General features: G+C 47.9%; 1 protein-coding gene across 2 annotated transcripts; it reads left to right on the top strand.

The window, feature by feature from the left end:
• The first annotated feature begins 916 nt into the window (after positions 1 to 916).
• On the top strand, positions 917 to 20729 carry LOC104640169 (cytochrome P450 3A29). Of its 2 annotated transcripts, none has more exons than XM_075767436.1 (13): positions 917 to 1084; positions 2051 to 2144; positions 3286 to 3338; positions 4696 to 4795; positions 5223 to 5336; positions 5921 to 6009; positions 6604 to 6752; positions 7247 to 7374; positions 7719 to 7803; positions 8773 to 8933; positions 9145 to 9371; positions 10836 to 10998; positions 15811 to 20729. In XM_075767436.1, exons 1-13 carry the CDS (start codon positions 1014 to 1016, stop codon positions 15841 to 15843), a joined length of 1467 nt encoding a protein of 488 aa, XP_075623551.1. In that variant the 5' UTR covers positions 917 to 1013; the 3' UTR covers positions 15844 to 20729. The 2 variants fall into 2 exon arrangements, with proteins under 2 accessions (XP_075623551.1, XP_010306746.1); XM_010308444.2 differs by lacking the exon at positions 15811 to 20729 and adding an exon at positions 13156 to 14296 and having other exon boundaries at positions 919 to 1084.
• Positions 20730 to 21784: the final 1055 nt, after the last annotated feature.

Below are 21784 nucleotides of genomic sequence, written 5' to 3'. Positions count from 1 at the left end.
TCCACTGCACAGTCTGCCTGTATGCGTAATGCATCTTCCCTGTTTCTCCGGTAGAAAGCAGCCGGTCCCGTGCGTGTGTTGGGGGACACACTGCGCTGCCTAAAGCAAACAGCACAAGTCCTGTTGTGCAGCCCCATGCCTGAGAGCAAACACAAAGTCAGGGGCAGAAGGGAAATGGATTCGGCTGGGGACTGTGGGTGCTGGCTGACCTGCTTGCGAGCGTGGTGCTCGCTGTGCAGGGGATTGCTCGCTCCTGGACACCGCCTGCCTGGATGCCCGTGCCCTGGGGGCTTCCTGGGGCTCGAGCCGTGGGCAGGCAGGTCAGCAGAGCCACCGAGCCGTGCAGTGGGACGTCAGGCAAAACTCCCCTCGGCTCAGGTGTGCACGCAGGTTGTGCTCCCCACCGAGTCTGAGGTCCGGGGGGGTCTGCCTGGGGATAACGGACCCCTGACAGCCGTGGGCAAATGTTTCTCGGCAGGTCTGTCTCCTCCAGCCCCTTCCCTCCTGGACCCTAAATAGGAGGTGCAGGAGGACAAGGTAAATGGGGATGGGAGGGGGGAGGCACAAGGGAAGGCACATGGTGGTCTCCGGGAGCTCCCCTCGATAAAAGCGATGCAGCCAGCAAAACCACAAGTGGACCTGGTAAGGGACAGCAGCAAGTCTGCAGCTGGACCAGCCGGGGGCTGCCCCTGAACCCCGCACGAACCTCACAGCCTTCGTGCCAGAGGCAGGAAGGGGTTAAGGAAGTTGATGCCCTTTGCTATCTTTTTCCCTCGTAAAAACTGTCCTTTCAGCAGTTTCAGATCTCAAGACACGTCGGGCTGGGCATCTTATTGACGTCCCAATCCAAGGAGAAACCTGCCCAAGGGTTAAAGTTTGAGCACCCGAGCAAACACCACAACTCCTCCTTCCCTGCCACGTGACCGCGCTGCGGCTGAAGGCCACCAAAACAAAATTGGCAGAGGCTGCATCTTCCAGGGGACTGGTGCTCTCAGGGAGGGCTGGGACACACGATGGATCTCCTGCCAAACTTTTCTTTTATCACGTGGCTGCTCCTCATCGTTTTCCTTAGCCTCCTGGTGCTGTAAGTAGAGGCTGGTCCCTCAGGGCGACCGGGCTGGAGGACCCTGTGCCTGCAGCTGGGGAGGGGATGGGGCCGTCAACCTCACCGTGAAGTGCCGAAGTACATGAATTTGCGTTTAAAACCCTCATCCTTGGTCTTCCTGCGCTACCTTCGAGGCAGAGGCGAAGGGAAGGAGGAAGCAGGAAGCAGGGCTGGGCAGGGCAGGAAATAAAAAGGAACAACTTGATTTTTTTGCTTTTCTCAGCAGATCCAAAGGAGAAGTGACTTCTGCGGTTTTAAACGCAGCAAGCTGTGGTGGGCTGCAAAGGGACACACAGGGTGTCCTTGGCCGGGCTGGGCTCTGGGACCAGGGCAGTGGGTGATGTTTATTTTTGCCCATGTGCTTGTGCCAGCAGAAGCTCCCATTTAAATAGTTATGTTGGCAAAATTTCTCTTTTGCTTATGTCACTCAAGGGAGCTGTAGAGAGCTATACAGGCAAAACCATAATTTTGCTGTTGTAATTTATGTCCCTGCTCAGCTGCTGTGCTGCTGCGGTTCTACCACCTGAACATCACAGCAGGTCTTTGCAAAGACAAACACAAGGGCAGGTCTCAGCTTGAGAACTTAATCCCTCTGAAACCTCTCTTCGGTCACCTGAGTCACAGATCTCTGATACGGGGAACTAAATGAGGCCCCTGAGAAAAGACCTGAGGTATCCAGGTACTCCGTGTTCGCCTAGGCTGGGCTACAGCTCCTTTCAGCCCTCATCTTGTATCAAAATGTACCCTGAATTATCGTGTACCCCAAGCAATTCTGCATTTATTGCAGGAAGAGAGCATCCTCAGCAGCTCTGCTGCTTGTGGTCCATAATTTCATCTTTCTCTGTGTGGCAGGAACCAGCTATTTATGGCGTTCACTGTGCTCAGGATGAAGAACCTTCTCTTTTCATTGCATAAATGCACCTCACATGCTTTTTTGCTTGGCAGCTATGGGATATGGCCCTTCCGGGCCTTCAAGAAGCTGGGCATTCCCGGACCACGGCCTCTGCCGTTTTTGGGAACTTTCCTGGAGTACCGGCATGTGAGTACTGGCAGCCGCTGCTCCGTAGCTGCCTTAGATTCTTACTTGTAGCTGGTCCTGCTTTTCCCATCCTTGGGGCATCTCTTTCCTCTGTCCTTGATTCACTCAGATGGAACCGATGCTTTCAGGTAGGAAGCGCTTTGGACACACAGAGAACACAAAAATTACTTTTAGGATGTAGTTGACCTGAATGAGGTGTGCTGTGTTTTTCAACTATTTTGTAATTTAAGTTACTAGTTTCTCCCTGGATTTCTACCTGCTCCCCAGCGGCTGAAGTTCTGTTGGAAACTAAAAAAAAAAATTATTGGAGAGATGCCTAAGACTGATAATTTCTGAGAACTGCACGTTTCTTTGTGCTTTGTGTCATCCCGATGACGAGGCTGAATTAGCCCCAGGAATGCCCCATCCTGCCACTTGCTGTTGGCCCAGCCTGAGACTAAGCCAGGCGAATAGATTTCTAAATAAAACTCAATTATTACTAAGTTACCAAACCTTACCAAATAACAGGGTAGTAACTGGTCCCAGGTAACTGCCTGCAAATGCAGAACAAAATGTATTAGCTTCAATGAAAGAGGTGTTTTAGGTTATGTTTGCTGGGCTTACAGCATGTATGTGGTCTCTTACTAATGGTTTAGTTGATGCATGGTGAGCGTTATATGTCCCATAAGTTTCGTCCTTACATGTAATATCAGTTAAAACCTTAATGGAAACAAAGCAAAACAAAAAAAGCCATCATCACTCTGGTTCAGTAACTGCAGTGGAAGATCTCATGAGGACAAGGCAGTAGCAGCTTTAACTTGTTGAGCTGAAGATGAAAGGACACCCTGGGATCTAGTTCTGCCTGCTAACTCTGCTCACGCTGAAACTGTGTGCCCTGTCGTACCTTGTCTTCATTACATTTTTAGCTCCGGTTGGCTAGTGGAAGTTGAAAGTGCTTCTTCCCCCCCCCCCGCCCCCGCTCTCTTTTTTCCCTCCAGTGCAAATGTCCCCTCAGTGTCTACGTGACTCTGAAGAGCTGCCACGCACCCCCCAACCTCTGCCACTTACAATGGGTCTGTGGGATGCACCGCACTGCCAGCTGCGACCTGCTTTGATTGCTCTTCGCTGGCAAACTGGTCATTTCTCCTTTCTTCTTTTGCAGGGAGTACTGCATTTTGATCAGATGTGCTTTGAAAAATATGGTAAAATCTGGGGGTGAGTTTCTTTCTGCAGAACAAAACTGCCTGTTTGGGGTGCTCACAGCCCCAAAATAGAATGGAAAAAGGTACGTTGCCACCATGTCTCAGCACTGTAATTCCAGCAGTGACAGCTTGGGAAAGTCCAGGTTCGTCACTGGGGAAGTCCCCAGCCATCTCTCCAAGGTGTCTCTCCTGCTGGGATTTCAGTACTATGCAGGGCTGGGATGATGGCGGCCAGTTTTGGAGGGTCATTTGTTTCCATCAGCTTTGAAAAATAACCTTTTTTTTTTTCTCTTTTCCCATCTGGGAGCATTAAAAACTGAACAGCAGTGTTAGTGACCTTGGGGCCGGGGAAGCTTGCACCACAGAGAGCCCAGAGAGCTCCCCTCGTCCTCCCAACACCCGCCAAATCAGCACAGCCATCCCTTTATCTCTTAGCTCCAGATGCATCACTGAAGGAAGGCACCAACCATTTCCCAACCACACAGCCTGCCCAGAAAACTCCACTGCTTGGTGTCAAACTGAGCCTCGTGCCTTTGAAGCTGCTTTTCTGTCTGTCTTGAGCAGAAAGCAAGCTGCAGGCTGCCGCGGTGTTTTTCATCTTGCTCCCTGCTGCTCCCGGAGCCTGGGCATGAGCTACCTTTCAACCTGCCTCCCCGCTCCCCGCACAGCACTGGGTTTGTGCAGGGGCCTCTTATCATGCTTCTCTTGAGAACCTCTCCAACCGAAGCAAAATTGTTGTGCAAAAAAAATCCTAGGAGGCTTCATGAAACCTAGTGCATTTTTTCAAAAGATTAAATGTTCTCAAGCCTCTTGAAGACGGCAGCTTCCCTCGGCTGTGGCCCAAGGCTCCCTGCCCCTTAGCCCACACCGTGGCTTTTAAGTTTTTCTGTCTCTGTTGATTGGAAAATGGACGAGACGGATGAGTTTTTCCCCTCTCATTGCCTCGTAGGCCAGGCAGGGAAATCTCTTTACCCCACAGGTAGGCTGTTCGGTGTGGATTTATTGACGCCAGCTACCAGTTGCAGAAACAGAGCTCAGACAGCCCAAGTGCAGGGGATCAATGTCATGGCAAAAGCTGCCTTTTATCTAAACCCACGCTGCTTTGGCAACTCTTTAATACCATAGACAATTGCTAGAAATGCTCACGCTGTCTGTGTTTGGCACCTTCTTTCCCTTTCTCCTGTTTTACTACATAATAAAACAGTTTCAGCCTCATCCCTTTCGGCTGTTTTGTCAGAGGGGACTCAGCTGGCCCAAACCCTTTGGGCTCCAGCAGTCAATGTGCATGGCTCTGGCCACAGACAAAGCAGTCTGCTTTTGCTCCAACTGACCGTGAGCGATGGACTGACTCTGAGTTTCTCTTGGCTTAGGATTTATGATGGCAGGCAGCCTGTGCTGGCCGTTTTGGACTCCGTTCTCATCAAAAACATCCTGGTGAAAGAGTGCTATACTATTTTTACCAATCGCCGGGTAGGTATCTAGTCCTGTGCATTGCTCTCCATGTGCTCTACAGCACATGCAGCAAGGAAGAAAGAGTTTCTTCTTGGTTTCTGCTCTTCTCTGAGCCCTTCAGCCAGTAGTTGCTCTCTGTTTGCCCCAGTTTATTGATGGTACCAACAACAAAACCCTGCTAGCGAGGTGTAGAGGCCACTCTGGCTGGGAGGTTGGGACATCAGCCTGGAGGTACCCTAGGGCTGAGGTCATTTATGACTCTTACACTTTTGTTTCCATTTCTGTTGTTTGCTGCTTGAGGTAGAGCTGATATGACTTCAGTGGCCAAGTCAACATTCCATGGTGGGTGTTTCTTGCATTTCTGTCATGTGGAAGGGGGCTGGAAACCTTCACCCATCTCCCTGTATAACCATGTCCCTTTTGCTGTAACATTCTCCCTGTGCAGAACTTTGGTCTGAATGGGATCCTAGACTCAGCCCTCAATGTGGCTGAAGATGAAAAGTGGAAAAGGATTCGTACTGTGCTGTCTCCAACCTTCACCAGTGGGAAGCTGAAGGAGGTAAAGCAGGGGCCACTGGTACTTTGTGTCAATAGCTGGAGGAGAACTGGGCCATTTCTGACTACAGACCTTCCCTTCAAATGGGGAAGTCGCCCCATTTGTCAAGACCTCATCCATTAGCACCTGCATTGTTGGGTGCAGTTCAGCAACACGGTGGCTGTCTACCGTCATAGGGAGGGAGTCAGAAGAAGGGTATGGGGGGTGAAATGCCACACAAGGTATTGCAAGCCAAGGCTGTTGGCCCTATGACCTGTATTTTCTTCTTGCTAAGCGCATCACTCAGACCATGGGTGCTCAGTTTCCATGTGCTCAGGAGCTGTGTTCACTCCCAGCTGGAGCAGATGCTTAGCTGGAATGGGAGCTGCGTGTGGATTTTGGAGGAGAACCTTGCTCAACCATAGTCATGTGTTATTAAGATGAGAAAAAGCAATGTCTGAGGCTTGGAAATGGCACCTTCCCCTTGGCTGCCCTTCCTCCACAAGCCAAAGACTTGGCAGGTCACAGATGGCAGTGCAGAATTGCCCAGCCTTGTTTGGAGGGGGTGAAAGAGTCAACAGTGCCTTTTGCTTTGGTTTGCATTTCAGATGTTGCCTATCATTAATCATTATGGTGAAAAATTAGTGAAAAACATTGAGAAGAAAGTGGCTAATGATGAATTCGTGTCCACAAAGGAGTGAGTAACTGTGTGGGGCTGACAGGGAAGAGTTCGTACTCAGTGTGGGGAAGGGGCCGTTCTGGAGAGCCTTTTCCACACTGCAGCATAGATCCCTTGTCAACTATGGAGGCAAACTCCATGGTGGTCATGGATGTGACATGTTCCTCAGTGGTGGGTTTGCAGTGCTCTGCTCAAATGGGGTAATGATGCTCTGTTCCATTTCATTTTACTGGGGATACTTTTTGAAGAAGATGTAGGGTCCGTTCTAGAAGCCCTGCAAGATGTGGTATTTTTTGATGTTGTTTTTACAGTCTCTTTTACAGGTGGAAATCAGAATACAGTCTTTGTTACCCTAGACTGCAGTTCAGTGCTTTCCAACTACAGCCTAGGCTTCTGGTGCTGAAAAAAATTGGGGGATGAATATAACTGGGGAAACTTAGGAAAATATAATGATGGTTACTGCCAAATCAGGACAGGACTTACTATTTTAGGACTCTAGACTGAGTCCTTGATTAAAAGAGATTCCCTCTCTCAAGGACTGTTCCTAGATGGACTTTTATTCACTACTCTGGTTGAGTTCACCCCATTCACTCTCTCTTCTTCTCTACCTAGCATTTTTGGAGCCTACAGCATGGATGTGGTGGCCAGCACTTCTTTCAGTGTGAATATTGACTCCATGAGCAACCCCAGTGACCCCTTTATCACCAACATTAAGAAATTTCTCAAATTCAGTTTCCTAAACCCCATATTCGTGTTCTTAGGTATGACACACCTCATCTCATACAGCCCTGAATCGATGTCGGATGTGGTGACCACCTGCATTTCCTCGTAGTTCCCTTAGTAGCTTTGAGTCCTCATGGCCATACGGGAGATGCTCAGCACTTTGCAGGATTAGATGGACCCCAGCAAATCTGTAGAAATTGTTCCCCAGGGAAACTACAGTCAAGATTTGTATAGCCCATAGCATCCTCCTACAAGCAGAGACCCTGTTTGCAGAGATGTGATGGACAGCTTCTCCGTCAGAGAGAGCTACCCTTAGGGTGGCATCGTGGCCATAGAGTGATATATGGAGGAGGTTTTTCAAGTACTGTTGCATGCCAACCATGGTTAGGTAAAAAGAGGGCTGAAGGCAACAGAAAGCAATTTTTTGGGGTCAGAGTCCAGGTTTACCCCTCTCTTTTCTATGCTTTGTGCCACTTTTTAGTTTCTTGGGCCCCTTTGAGCTAAAATATGTTGTTCTTTTATGTCTTTTTAGTGCTGTTCCCCTTTGTTATCCCAGTGCTGGAAAAGATGAACGTGACTCTGTTACCTTCGAATGTCATGGATTTCTTCAACAGTGTCTTCATAAAAATGAAGAAGGAACGAGAAAAGGGCAGCAGCACGGTGAGTCCAGCCCAGGTGGCCTTTTCTCTTCACTGTGCTGTCCTTCTAAGTGTGGGAGGGACCTGGTGGCATTTTCAGAAGCTGTGGTGTATCAACTACTCTCCATAACAGCTCCCAGCTCATAAAACCTGTGGAAGGCCAGAAACATTCCCTGCCTGGGCTTCCACATGGAGAAAGCATCTGTGTTCATAGAGGTTCTCCAGTCTGAACATCAAAGTGCACTGAAGCTGTAAGCCTGCCGGTGAGGCTGTGAATGGAGCAGGCGTCTCAGCAAGAAGCTTGTGCTGGACAAGGTTTGTCACCTCCCCACCCACATTGTCTCTGACTCCTCTGTTTCTCCCCAGGACCGGGTTGATTTCCTGCAACTCATGATTGACTCGCAGAGCTCACATGACAGCTCCAAGTCTGATGGGACCAACTCGTACAAATGTATGTCTTGAGATCTGTCCTCTCAGCAGAAAGCATGGTAGTTCCTTGTGCGGTTAACGGACGAAGTAGGAGAGGATTTTATTCAGTAGTCCCATGGGAGATTCAAGGTCTCAGTAGTGGGGTTGTGACGATGCTTATCACACACCAGCCATATTTTATTATATTCCATTTCCTGGGATAAATACTGAGGTCTGTTTGTGCAACAAACAGCAAACAGTGAATATCTCCTCACTCCCGTTCTTATTTTATCTTCTCTGAAGGCCAGCGATGTTGGCTGTATTTCATAAAGTACACAAAGCACATATGCTGCACGTACCTTGCTCATCTGTGAGCTCATCTCTGTTCCTCATCCTAGGTAAACTCTTAAATTTAGAAAATAATGGATCAGCCAAGGCATAGTCCCAGTCCATCAACCTCAGTCAGGGCAGGATGCTTGTAAACTTTTGAGGTGCCAGGACAAGGTATTTGTACAGCACCCTGCAATGCAGCAGGGCTTGGACGCTACTGCAGTACCAGCATTCTGTATTGTCCTTATTACCACAGCCACATTACGCTCAGGGTTACTAATCCCTCAGCAGCGCAAGGCTCAGCTCACAGCTTAGAGGAGCTTCTGGACATCTCTTCACCTCTAATTTTTCCTGGCATGCGCCTCTCTATTTTTTTTGGCCTAGGATCATGGTCCCAGAAAACAACAGAGACTTTCTGAATCTGGCTTGCGCTGCTCATACTTTGATTCTGCTCTGAAAGACAGCAATGTAACTCTGCTGATCCTGACCACAGTTTTCTTGCTGTACAGCAGTGCCAGACCCACCCCTTTGGGGTACCAGAGGGTTAGCTGGATGTTTCCTTTACCAAGTGTTAAGTAGTTATGAATAGCATTACCTAGATTGGTGAGCGGGATCCTGAATTCCCTATGGTTAATCACTGTATGTTTCAGCTTCTCTAACGTGCTTTTATGCCTCTTTTCAGCATTAAGTGATGAGGAGATTCTGGCCCAGGCTCTTGTCTTTGTCTTTGCTGGTTATGAGACCACCAGCTCCACCCTCAGCTACATAGCATATAACCTGGCCACCCACCCTGACGTCCAGCAGCGACTTCAGGACGAGATCGACGCAAACCTGCCCAACAAGGTAAAGGAGGGTGGGCAGCTGTGGGGTTGTTCCCACCTGTGCCTTGTAGACCCTGAGCCAAAAGCCAGGTTGGAAACAAAACAGAGTGGAGGAAATGCTGGCACTGAGATTTCCCCTCCTCTGGTCTCTGGTGCCTAAAGGGGAAATCTTAGGGGATTTGGGGTGAGTGCTGAAGTCCTGTGTTTGTAGCCATCCTGATTCCCCTCCCCAGGCTACTCCCACATACAACGCCATCACGCAGATGGAGTATCTCGATATGGTGGTGAACGAATCCCTCCGGCTCTTCCCCCCTGGGGGACGGATTGAGAGGGTCTGCAAGAAGACGGTGGAGCTCAACGGTGTGACTATTCCGAAGGGCATGGTGGTCGTGATCCCAGCCTACGTGCTGCATCGTGACCCGGAGTACTGGCCAGAGCCGGAGGAGTTCAGGCCTGAGAGGTGAGGGCCAGGCAGGGGGAATAGCTGCACACTCAACTTCAGCCCTGGGAGTGGAAATGGCAGCAAAAGTGGAGAATGCATGATTATAACATTTAAATTAGGCATTTATCATTGTCTGACATCTAGTCCCAGCATTACCGTGAGGGGAGTTTTATGATCTACATCCATAAACTGTGCATGGAATTTAATTAACTGCATTGAAGGGAGCAACAGTGAGAGCAGCTCCCAGCAGCTGTAACACTGAGGGGTTTATGGCCAGATATTAAAACAAGAGCCATTGGGTGACTGGCACGATGCCCTGCAAATCAGCAGTGGAAGGGCAAAGACGAATAGGAAGTAAAACTTAATTTTTCAACTCAAGTTATGAAACAATCCGTGCTTAGGAGTCTGTGTCAGACCCTGTGAAATGAGGCAATAGCCCAAGGCAGACCTGGGACACCCTGGGCCTGCTGGTCTCCAGGTGGCCACGAAGACGTTGAGGGCTGGCCAGAGAGAACAGGACCAGATCTGTGCCCTTGCACTAGGAGCTGAAATGCCCCTGGAAGCTAACACTGGTGTGGAGGTGTGGTGATCTTTGGGACACAGTGTGGCAGCAGAAGTTAGGGAGGGAGGCGGGTGCTGCTGAAATCACCTACGGACCCCTATGGTCACCCTGTGTTGAATGCAGAAGGAACCACCCAAATGGGAGTACTCTGACAATGAACGTTACACCAGTTACTCCAGTAGCTCCATCCTTACCCTGGTTGACAAACCAGGCATGGGTAGCTGGACAGGAGCTCTTTAGGGATCACTTGCCCTGCTGGGAGTTCATCAGAGGCGTGTGCTGGTGTCTCGGTAGTGAGGTACTTCACTGCTGATTTAGTGTGGCTGGGGTTTGTACCTAGACCTCATGCGCAGTGAATGAAAAGCTTTCCGACATGAAAACTAACTGATCACTGAGAAGTATTACTGAAAATGCTCAGTGGCAAATTTCTCTGTGAAGCTGACTGTTCTTCCCTGTTTTTCATGATGAGGAGAGGAATGGCTGGCGTGTCTCAAAAGCAACCGTGCCTTTAGTCACGCAGGGGGAGAACATCTTTGTGTTCACTCAGTTCTTTGATCTCAAGGGAAGACGTGAAGCTGTAGACCTGTGTGTTTTAGGGTTTGAAATGTGGGTTCAGTTTTTGAGCTGAGAGGGAGTTCTGAGAAAAGAGTAGTTATGAAATCCATTAGCATATTTCAGGTATTCCCTGTTCACCTGATGCACCTGGAGTTGCACAACCAACTCCAAGCAGCAGGATGAAAGCAGAGGCATAAGGTATCTATTGAGGCAGAAATAAGGGACTTAGCTGGGTTCTTCTAATATGCACAGGAACACTAAATGCTTTTGCCTTCCCAGACCCCCAGATCACTTCAGATCTGAAAGCTGACACATTCTGGAACGGTAGCTCTTTCTAACTTTTTTTTTTTTTCGGTTGTAATCAGGTTCAGTAAAGAGACCAAAGACTCTATTGACCCCTACACCTTCCTGCCGTTTGGGGCTGGCCCCAGGAACTGCATAGGAATGAGGTTTGCCCTCCTCATCATGAAAGTGGCTGTGGTCGTCCTGTTGCAAAACTTCTCGTTCAGAACCTGCAAAGACACTCCGGTGAGGATGTGGGATGATGTGTTTCATTATCTGCCCTTTAGTCCCGCTGCAGATGGTCTACATCTCAGGACAAACAGGGAACTGTCTCTCATGCACATTAAATCCCCCTCTTCCCCGAGGAATTCAGAGACTGCTAGCTTCAGGACCGCTGAACCTTGTCTGCAGACTTGGGTTTTACTACTTCACACAGAGATCAGGGAGGAAGATTTCACTGTGGATTAGAGAGGCATATGGGAATAACTGTATGTAAATCTTCTCAGTTAATTTAAATGGTTCATCACAAGTTACTGATACATTTTTTTAAGCCTCTACAGAAGCAAATTTAATATTGGTGGAATATGTCAGGCTGAAATCCCTGAAGTCCTCTGCCTCTCTTTACATGCACCTAAGTTGCAGGGTGCTCACTCCCCCCAGCACACTGCCGGTCCGCCTTGACCCGGCTTAGGAAGACCCTGCTTCAGAGACAAGAAAGGGAATGTCCCCCCAGTCCACCCCGTCTGCTCTAAAGCTGCGCTTTGCAACGCAAACATGGCTATTCTCTGTGAGAGATCCCAAGACACCAAAATACATCTCTTACAGGTCACCAGGCAGTCTCTAAAGGGTAACAATTTTTAAGCAAGCGGAATCTGAGCTAAATTTGAATTGGCGACCTGCTCCTCCTTTGAGGCTCTGCAGGATCCCACCAGGGTTTGGGTTTGCCCAGGATCCCAGTGAACGCCTTGTGCGGTGCTGATGGGACAGGCCCTGCAAGACGGGGCTGTTAGACATAAAGTAAATGCGATGGCTGTTGGAAATTATATGTCAAGCAAGCCCTCCTGAAAACATGGCAACTCCCTGTCACTCAGAGGCAGGTAGCACTATGTTTGGTGTTAGCTTCCAGCCCCCACCCAGCTTTCTGCACTGAGTGCTGCGAAAGGCATTGCCATTAATACGCTTCCTTCACGAGGCGAGCTTGGGAAATCGGAGCAGAGGGGGCAGCAAGTGTATTCGAAGGACATTTGTTGTAAGAAACAGAAAAATCCTTATTAAATTATTACTTGGCACGGGTGCTCAGCTGGAATCTCTGCAGATTCAGATTGCAACTCAACTAGTAACCTGGAGGTGAAAGACTGTAATAGTCCATTAACAATGCAGTGACCTATCCACCCTCCCCCAAGTCTAATGACATTTTTCTAGTCCTCTGCAATCCATAAAATTGATTCTTTTTATAACTGCCTTTAATTAAAAGGAGACAAGTTAAATATGTATTGTATTATTGGTGCCCATAGGTTTATGAGGCTCTTTCAGCCCTTTTTTCTACAGAAGATGTCATGTACATTAGAGCGGGAGGGAAAAATTCATGCTGGAACATCCCTTTGGAATATGTATATGGAAACTGCAGCCTCCTCTCACTCTTCCACTGATGGCACATTGGGCTCCAAGCCACGTTGCTTAAATTTCCTGAAACAAATCTTACTGGGATACAGGGATTTTAATGTAGCTTGTCAGGCTGACGGTGTTTTACCTCATGGGGAGAAGCAGAGCATCATCAAGCAGCATCGAGTTGATGGAGGAGAATTAGTAAAACACTTCCCTGTCCTGCAAGATGACTCCTTCCAACACCAGTTTAAAAATGTTCTTTTTATTGAGATTTCTAGCCCACCCCAAGGGAGCCCATCGCTTTTCTGTGTGAGGATGCTGTTTCTTTGGTACCCAGTCTGAGCAGCAATCTTAGTTTCGTTCTTCCCAGAGAGCTTATTGCTCCTCCAGCTCCCATTACGATCCAACTCCCCTTCACGCTGACACACTTTAGCATTAAACAAAATGGCATTGCATGCCCCTCCTTAGCTGCAGCTCCCCGGATGGATTTTGGCTGCTTTTCCCTCCACGTGCAGCCTGTTGATCAGTGCATCGAGCTGTTCCTACCATGCTGTGTGAAAGCCAGGATTCACTAGCCAGTTTATTCAAGAGCTGAGGGCTGTTAAACCCCAGGTCATAGCTGTTTTGCATAAGCAGTAGTGACAGTCCTGCTATTCCTATAAGTTAGGAAATGCATTGAAAACAAGGGGTGGCTGAGTTGTGTGTGGGCTGTATGGGTCCTGTCAGTGTCATGACCATCCTTTTTCCCAGCTTACATGGCTATTTTGTTGTTTGTTTGTTTTTTTCCTCCTGCTCAAGATCCCGCTGGTTCTGGACACAAAAGGTTTCATGCAACCGAAGCAGCCCATCATCCTGAAGATGGTTCCCAGAGCCCGTGCTGATGTGGAAAAGTGAACAGTTCAGAGACTCTTGTTTGATGGTGCCTCCTCTAACTCTTGAGATGAGACCCAGATTGCTGTGTGTGCTGTAGAAGTGTCAGTGGTGCAACCCCCCGCATTCCACAACAGGGCGTTAGAGGTTTGGCCCAGCATAATTACATGAGCATTACCTTAATGAACACGAGCCCCAGATCCCGCTGTCCCCAATCACAATAGGCATTTTGCAAGACCATTTGCACTCAAGTTATTCGGGCATTTTTTTCTCTCCCTCTGAAGAGGCACTTTTCTAAGCAATTTGATTCCAGACACTGTCAGTCTCTTCTGGCAGTGTAATTTAAATCAAGATAGGGAGAGCAAATTGCACATAGTTAAGTAATGCTACCATGTTCCTACTGCCTGCTGGGTGACTACATGTCTTCTGGTTTTATTCTCCTGGGAATGCAGAGTTGTCCAGGGCTATTTCCTCAGCTGTGTGCTATGATCCTGACAAGTGTTAAAGTGGTCGCATCCTTGCAGGAATGAACGCCTGCAGCAAATTTTCTGATGCTGATTTATTTAGATTTTCTTTTGATTTTAGATGGCTTTTGCGTGATTCAGATTGCAGATGAGTTAACTGGAGGAGCCCAGAGACAAGCAGTTGCCCCTAATGACTGGAGATTTGTAGAGTGGGAGAGAAGTGCCCCACATGTGTTTCCTGATTGTTTGCTTATTCTCCCACGGGCACGCAGCCATCTCCCGTAGAAGGGATTGTAAACACAGGCACCATCTATACTGCTGTCATGACAACTTTTAGTTTCTGATTTATATTAGGCCATTGTAAGATAAACTTGACTGAATTAAGAATGGTGCAGGGTGCAGCACTGAGAGCCTTCAGATGTTCTGGAGAACCCTCATCTGGAAGAATGGTATTGCCTTTGGCTATTGAGAGCTTGAAAGTCTTGCTAGACTTTGTCATTTTTGTAGATTCTGCGAGACCTGTATGCTCACATTTCATACTACTCCTTCAGAAACTGCTATGGGAGGGCTATCTGCAATAAAAAGCTCACTTACCTCTTCTGTAACCAACTGATGCCAGTCTGATTCTGTAATTTCCTGTACACACAAGTGAGTCCATCTGTAGGTCTCATAAGCCATTGGCCAGACAATGATGGGGTCTCATCACCTCTCCCAGCTGGCCTTCCTCACTTTGGTAGGATCCTCAAAGGAGGCCCCTCTGCCTCAAAAATCAGTGCCACAGAGTGGAGATAGAAGGTCTGTTGCAGTTCAGTGTCACCTTGTAGCACCACAAATTACTGAGGCTGTGCTCTTGCCAGCCTCAGCCAACATTTGTCTTTCTGTGAAAGCACAGAGGTTTGATTCCACCATCTGCTCCACGCTGCAACCAGCTGACGTCATGCAGGGTTCAGAGCGCTCTCCATGCTCTCACCTAAACACCTCATGCACCTGCTTCAGTGCACCCTTCCACAGGAGGATGTCTTCTGCTTCCAAGCTGTGAAATTTCAGTGCTGGCTGAAATACTTGCATGTGCACATACATCTAACCCAGTCACTACCACGTGTAATGCCGCTTGCATTCCTGGAAGATGAGAACTCCTTATAGCCTGAATGAATCCAAGGCATTACCCCACGTGTATCATCAGTAGTAAGAACTGCTTCTGAAGATGAGGTGTTTAAGATACTCCAGTCCAAAATAAATGGCTGAGCAGAGCCATTGATGGTGTGAGGTGTTTTCCATTGCAAAATTGGGCTAAGGAACTTTAGTCACTAGACAGCAAGTTTTATATTTATTTTATATTCTTAGATAGATAGATATTACATATTCTTTTTCTATTTTCGTTCTATATTTTTGAGGAATGAGCAGAAAACCCCAAAAGAGACATAATAACCTTTCTGCAGCAGATTAAATTCCCCAGTGAAAGACACCCTGGAAGTGTAAGGGGAGGAGTAAGGCTGCTTCCCTAGAGAGTCACCGCTGGGCTGGGCGAGAGGGTTAGGAAATTCCCGGCAGCTCGGGCAGCCACGGCTTCCCCTCCTGCCTCCGTAACCTGCAGCAGTGCAGCTCCCTCCTGCCACCGATGTACAAAAGTGACAGTTTGTTTTCAGCTGTTACTGTCCGTTTTTTAAAGCCATGGCACTATGTTTGACTGTGATGGCACATCTCAGGGGAGAACAACAGAGAAATATAGCAGCAGTCAGACCCCTGGAGAACGAGCAGCCGAAAAGTGACTGCACCGTCACAGCGGTTCACAAAAAGTGGCATGGAAAATCCTCAGGTCTCTGCCTCGAGAGGTGACCGAGAAGATGAGGGTGAGGAAGTCACACACAGTGTCACAGGTCAGGGATGAATTAATAACCTTGCTGGAGCGAAGGCCGTAGCTCGCCCGGTGGCAGCGAGGGAAGGGTTTTGCCTCCTCACTCCAGGCTTGTGTTGGAATTAATCACTCACATACAAACGTCAACACTACGGAAAACATCCTTCAGGATAATCTCTCTCACAAAGCTGCTTAACATTTTGGTAATATACAGTTCACTTGCAGGTGTCCAAGGATTTCAGCCTCTCTCATCTCTGTTCAAAGGCATCTTCATCTGCTGGCACCCCTTGCCGATGAAGCGGGCGAGCAGGCTGCTGTGACCGGCAACACCGACGAACCCACGGAGAGATCGACCGGTGAACGCGGAGCACAGCTTTATCTCCCGGCACCTGCGCCGGATTCTGGCAAGGGGCAGAACAATGCTGAGGTGTAGCAAATCTCGTCTTCATTTTGCTGAATTCGGTCGTGCTTAAGAGCAGAAAGTGCACACCTCCGTTGGTTCCCACCTGTTTTAGAGGGAGGTTTGCCATCAGATTTTGGCTTCATGGAGTGGTTGGGTGGGACTTTGCGGTGGGGAATTGCTCAGGCGCTGTGAGGTTTCCAGCAGGTACAGTACATGGGACGCTCTGTTCCTTGGCTTTGCTCCAGACTGAGCAGCTATTTGGGGAGTGTTCTGTCTCAACCCTTTCTGGTCCAGTTTCCAGAGATAATGAGCATGCACCACTCCCCCGTAGCCAGAGGGAAATAAAGCTGTGCTCTTCAACAGCCTCGTGCCTCAGTTTACCTGCACATAATGTTATTTTTTTAAAGAAATTATTTACTGTTAGGCAATAGTGAACTTTGGCATGCATCCAGCTTATGCTGTTCTTTGATTTAGGTCACAGCAAGGTCACAGAGTGAACAAATGGGTTTTCTTTTGGATGACACTAAAGCAGAAGTGCTTCAGGAGCTCATCTAACGTGCTCCAGCTGCTGACATCTCGAAGCACGTCCTCTACTCCCTCTAAAAAACATATAGGATGAATATAGGGCCCTCAGCATCAACTCCTTTGCTCTGCATATGCCCCTCCTAGAGCACAGCCCTGCTTCCTAATTGCAAGCATAGCTTCAGCTCAGCAACAGCTCCTTCTGTAAGGGTAGCCCACCATCAAGTTGCATCATTCAAATCTGGCCCCGATCACTCGTGCTTCAAATATTTAGTCTTGTTTGAAGCGAGAGCACCCACTTGCACTTAACATGGTGCTCACACATCGAAGCCGTATCGCCGTTGGGTTTAACATGTGCGTGAGTTCTTCGCTGGCTCTCGGTCCTCTCCCATCGCTGGGTGAGTTGGCGAGCAGGAGGTCCTGGAGCCAGTCCCAGGTAGAGTGATCGTGCCTGTCACAATTTGCAAGACTCTTGGAGCTTTCCTGACCCTGACCCAGGCTTCCATAGAGGTTGTCGGTATTATTGCTACTGGTGCTGTACTGGCCCCACTGCTGAAGAGAGACGAGCCTCCAGACACCCTTATTGAATGCTCGATTCGGTTAAAATCAATGGAATAATCAGCCCACAGAGTCTGCCCAAAGGTCAGGAAGCAGTGATTTTTTTTTCCCGCAGCTGCTTTGGTCCTGAGCTCTTGTTTTAGTGTGAGGATGGCAAGCAAAAGCACTTCAGCAGGTAGGTTATAGAAATGTTATGACTGCTGGTATTAAGCTGACAGGCTAATGTAGCAAGTGCATAACAAGGTCTCCTAAAATAGACAGGTAAATTCTTTGCAACGCTTGTTGCTTGGACAACTCAAAAACAAGCTGGTGATGGACATGGCGCAGGCTGGGCTGGCATCCTGCAAGGCAAAATGCAGAAGAGCCTCGAAGAGGAGCCCGCTGGCGTGGAGGAGGTAGAGGATCCAGGAGAAGGGGTGCTGGACTGTGGGACAGTACCAGGTTGAGACACTCCCTCTTTCTCACCCCATCCCATCCCACAGCCCCAAAGTTCACCCCCCCATCACACCTCTGTGGCTCCTCAGTCCAGCCTGTGCTGGCAGCCGTCATCTGCAGTGTCAAAGGACACAACAGGGCCTGAACGGGAGGACCCGTCTTTACTCTTCTAATCGCTCAGGCACACGAACACTATCAGCTGGACACACGACATACTGTGGACTGAATCAGCAGAAGCACTTTGATCTTTCATTTTTAAGCGCAGCGATTCAATCCCCCACAGAGCTAAGGTAAACGGTTGCGATGCTGCTTCGGTGGATTCAAGGTTTCAAGTCAAACAGCAGTCTTTTAACCACTCTTTTAAAGTTCATATCATTTGAATGTCATATGTCAAACTGATGCTACTTCCACTGAAGGCAAATAGATGTTTATTCCCCTCGCAGCTGGCCAGCAGTCTGACATTCATTATTGAAGCCTTGCAGCTGCCAGGGATTGAAGCTACCTGTAGGACTGCATCTATCAAAGCCTTCCACCACTTAAGCGTTATTCCCTGTAATAGCAGCTCATACTTTTTTGTTCAGGTTCACTTTATAGCTGCCGTAGGTCTGCAGTTGTTTTGCCCTGTGCAAGGTCAGGCATTGTTTTTTTGCCCATTCCCTCCAAAATTATGTTGTTACCTCATTTTTCGTGGTTTCCCCTGGGTTCTGACTCGCCATCACAGTACCAGCCCCCGAGGTTTATGGTGTGAATGTTCCTCTGCTTGGTCTTCTGGCTGCGAGCAGCAGCCAGCCCACAGGACTGTGGTGCCGGTGACCCAGCCGTGGCATCCTGATGCAGCTCCAGCCCTTGGGCACTGCAAATTCTATTTCTGGGGAGTAAGTTCATGCATGAAATACCTGATATTTTGTAGCTTATTTGGCCTTAAAATGTTCAATTGGCTGCAGAGGAGTTTACAGAAGAAAAAAAAAGACAACAGAGATGATCAGATTAGTTTGTGTTTAGACATTGCCCTGAACGTCACAGAGCAATTTACACCTGTACAAAGAGTCTGCGGAGTTATATTGAATCAGACCTGGAGCATTTTACAGCCACTTTGCACGAGCATAAATGATAACATAAGGTGCAAAGGAAACAGCCAGCCAGACAATTACAGAGCGTCTTCACACGCCTTATTAATCCTCATTACAGCCCTCTGTGCTGAGACTCGGCATCTTCCCTTCCCCGACAAGGGCCAGTGAGGCTATGGAGCCAATTTAGCCACCTGCCAAACTTGCAGTGTCTGACTGCTGGTATCAACGTGTCCTTGGTCCTGGGGAGCTGGGTGCTCCTTGCCAGAGTCTGAGATGCATCTTATTAAATTTCAGTGATGGAGATCACAGCTGCCTCCTGTACTACATGTGATGCTATGCTCAACTATACATATGTCTTTTTGTCTATTTTTTTTTTTCCCCCTAAGCTTACCTCCATAGGTATCTCAGGATGAGGGGGTGATGCTCATCTGAGAGACCACAAGCAGTTCCCTGCCTGTGCTGATACCCCCAAGAAACAGGTCTGGATGCTGTGCATGCATGCAGGGTCGTGAGCCTTAGGGTGCAAGGAAACGGGCTAAAAGAGGATCATTCAGCCACTCTCAGAGCCAGAGGCTGGAAGCACCACGGGCACGTGCCTGAGCCATGCTTGTGCACTCAGGTTAACGACCCAATATACAGCTGCTGGCATCACTCTGTATCTACAGTAACATTTCACGAGCGGTATGATTGTTTGCTGTAGCTCTCACATTTATGTCTGATGCTGAAACTCCTTAAAAAAGAGCAGCCACCCGGTGTTTCTCAGTGCTCCCAGAGCTCTCGCCCCGTTTCCCACTACTTAAAAGCAGATAGACCTGAACTTTTCCCACTGAAGGTGACAAGAAAGACCTGGCAAGTGTTGAGCTACCCAGGCAGGAGACAGCCTGAACAGTTAGACCGGTTGTACGCAGTTGGGAGATTGGCTGTGTAATGTTCTTTCTGGGAATCTTATTAATGTTATCTTATTATTTCATAATAGATATAACCCATGTGCTAGTGCTGGCAGGCTGTAATTGGGCCTTGCCAGGGAATTACTCATATTTTTCATTCTTGAAGGAATGAAGAGCGCATTCGGTTATGCTAACGACCTCATTTGTGTGGATTCCATTCACTTGATATGTCTTGCTGGTGAAGTATTACAGCTAGAGCGACGATTTCTCACTCAAAGTAAACGTCGGGGTGTCTGCAAGCAGATGCTCTCCTGTCCAGATGCTGAGTGGATGCCTCCGCCGTGTTTGCCTCTCCTTCGGCAGCTACAGACTCGCCCAAAGGTGGTTTTTTGCAGAACGTGTTTTGCTGATGGCGATGCACATCTTTCCCTCTCGGTGTCTCGGGGTGCTGCAAGAGACCTGGAGCTCTTGGGAATGGGGAAGGGGGGAAATATTCATTATCTATTTCTGCTTTATAAATCTTTTCTCTCTGTTTAGTAACCCTTGTTTGGGCCTTGGGCCTTTTGGTGTGGCTTGTAAAACACTACAAGAGGTAGAGTGTCTACCCAAGTTCTTAGCTGAGGGGTTTTTTTAACTCTCCACAGGGTATAAACAATAGTTTCGGCCACGGAGAGCCTTCCTCCCCATCCTTACAATTACTCTCCTTTGTGTGCGTATCAAAGCACAAGCATCACATCCTCGTCAATAAAAGCCCTTTCTAATTCTTTTTTATCCTCCCCAGGGGAGTTCTTAGAGCCCTGTGGAACCTCGAGCAGCCCTTTAATTCCTCCCGCCATGGTCCTCGCCGCTGCTCGGGGCCTCTTCTTGCAGCAGCCGCACCGGCTGTGAAAAATGCTGCTCCTTAATCGAGCAGAGCGACGGCCGCCAAATGACACAAAGCATTACCTGCCCACGGGGACCCCGCGCGCTGGCTGTTTCTGCAGTGTTATCAAAAATGTTTCCATGCATTTGTTTGTAAAATGTCTTTATCCAGCCAGGAGAAATGTCCCTTGAAGTCAACTAACCAAATAAATAAATAACAGTCAAAGACAATACGGTGAGAAAAAAAAAAAAAGTTTCTAGAGGGAAATAAGTGATGGATTGAAAGAGATTTGAGGCTGTTGTGTTGTACGACTTGGCACATGATGTGACAGGAGAGAGTACTCACCGCGCTGCTTCCTGGTCTTCCATTTTAAATGAAGTCCTAAAAATGCTGATTTAAAAGGGCTGAAGAAACAAAATAAAAGAGCTTGATGTACACTGTGAACATTTTTTAGACCTTCTGATTTTTTTTTTCATAATACATCTGCTGATAGCTGTGTCAAAATAAAACTCTTTGACCAAGGTGCGGGAGGGATGCTGGAGCTACTAGAAGTTTTTCAGTGTGTTCATGCACAAATCTGAACAGAGCGCGCAATGATTTCACTCTTCACATATAATAATAGCAAACAACAGGAATCCTGACCTGGAATTTGTCTTTGCTTTCCAAAAGCATCCCCGAGTAGTCTGTGGAGACCAGAGGAAAATGTTGATTAATACCACCGTTAATGAAAATAAACACCGGCTGAAATTCCAAGCACTGTGATTGCTTCTCAAAGCATCCAGGGATAGCAACAGATGCAATAAAGCAGAAATCCACTTTGGCTGCCAAGGGATAATGTTTCCTACTTCAGTCCCAAGCTTGGGGGGAGAACATACCACCCAGAGCGGAGCAGCCCGTGACCTTGAAGCTCTCGTACGTTTGAAAAGCCATCTCAGAAATGCAGCAGACCTGAATGCTCCCGAGGGCAGATTCCCAGCCCCTGCAAAAGGTCTGATATCATCTACTGACCTGCGTGGGACCTGGATACTGCTCACGCGTATGCTCTTTGGCTTTTTCCATCGGCATGTTTATCTCATTGATTCGGCCAAAGGAATTACAGGATTGAAAGAAAATTAATAGTTCCCTGCCCAGCCAGCTTCTTATTTTGGTTCATTCCATTCTTGTCACTTTGAGTGAAGTAAATAATTAATCGTGTTACTGAAAATAATTAGGGCTAATATCACACAGATTACACTAGCCGGTTCTAACAATAATGTTGGTAAGAACATCTAAATAACCTGGTATTTAATTATAGTCTGGCTTGTTTAGTGATGTACAGGTTTGGGGCTTTCTCTCACTCCAAATTTTGGCCAGCTACATTGATTAAATGAGAACTTTTTATAGCTAGTGTTCAAATTATCAAATACTTGCCTAAAGCAATCCCATTGATCAAGTGTATCATTTGTAATACAAATGTTTTTATTAGGAGGCTTTGTTCAAGATAAATGAAGGATCAAATTAA

The sequence above is a fragment of the Balearica regulorum genome, chromosome 15 (genome assembly GCF_011004875.1).
Source record: "Balearica regulorum gibbericeps isolate bBalReg1 chromosome 15, bBalReg1.pri, whole genome shotgun sequence".
Classification (NCBI taxonomy): Eukaryota; Metazoa; Chordata; class Aves; order Gruiformes; family Gruidae; genus Balearica; species Balearica regulorum.
Note: the sequence above shows the minus strand (reverse complement) of the source record. Positions and strands in the feature narration are given on the sequence as shown.

Coding starts and splice junctions, on each gene's coding strand:
- LOC104640169 (XM_010308444.2), top strand. CDS start 1,014: ATGGATCTCCTGCCAAACTTTTCTTTTATCACGTGGCTGCTCCTCATC. Junction 7,375..7,718: donor GAGAAAAGGGCAGCAGCACG/GTGAGTCCAGCC, acceptor GTTTCTCCCCAG/GACCGGGTTGATTTCCTGCA. Junction 7,804..8,772: donor TGGGACCAACTCGTACAAAT/GTATGTCTTGAG, acceptor GCCTCTTTTCAG/CATTAAGTGATGAGGAGATT.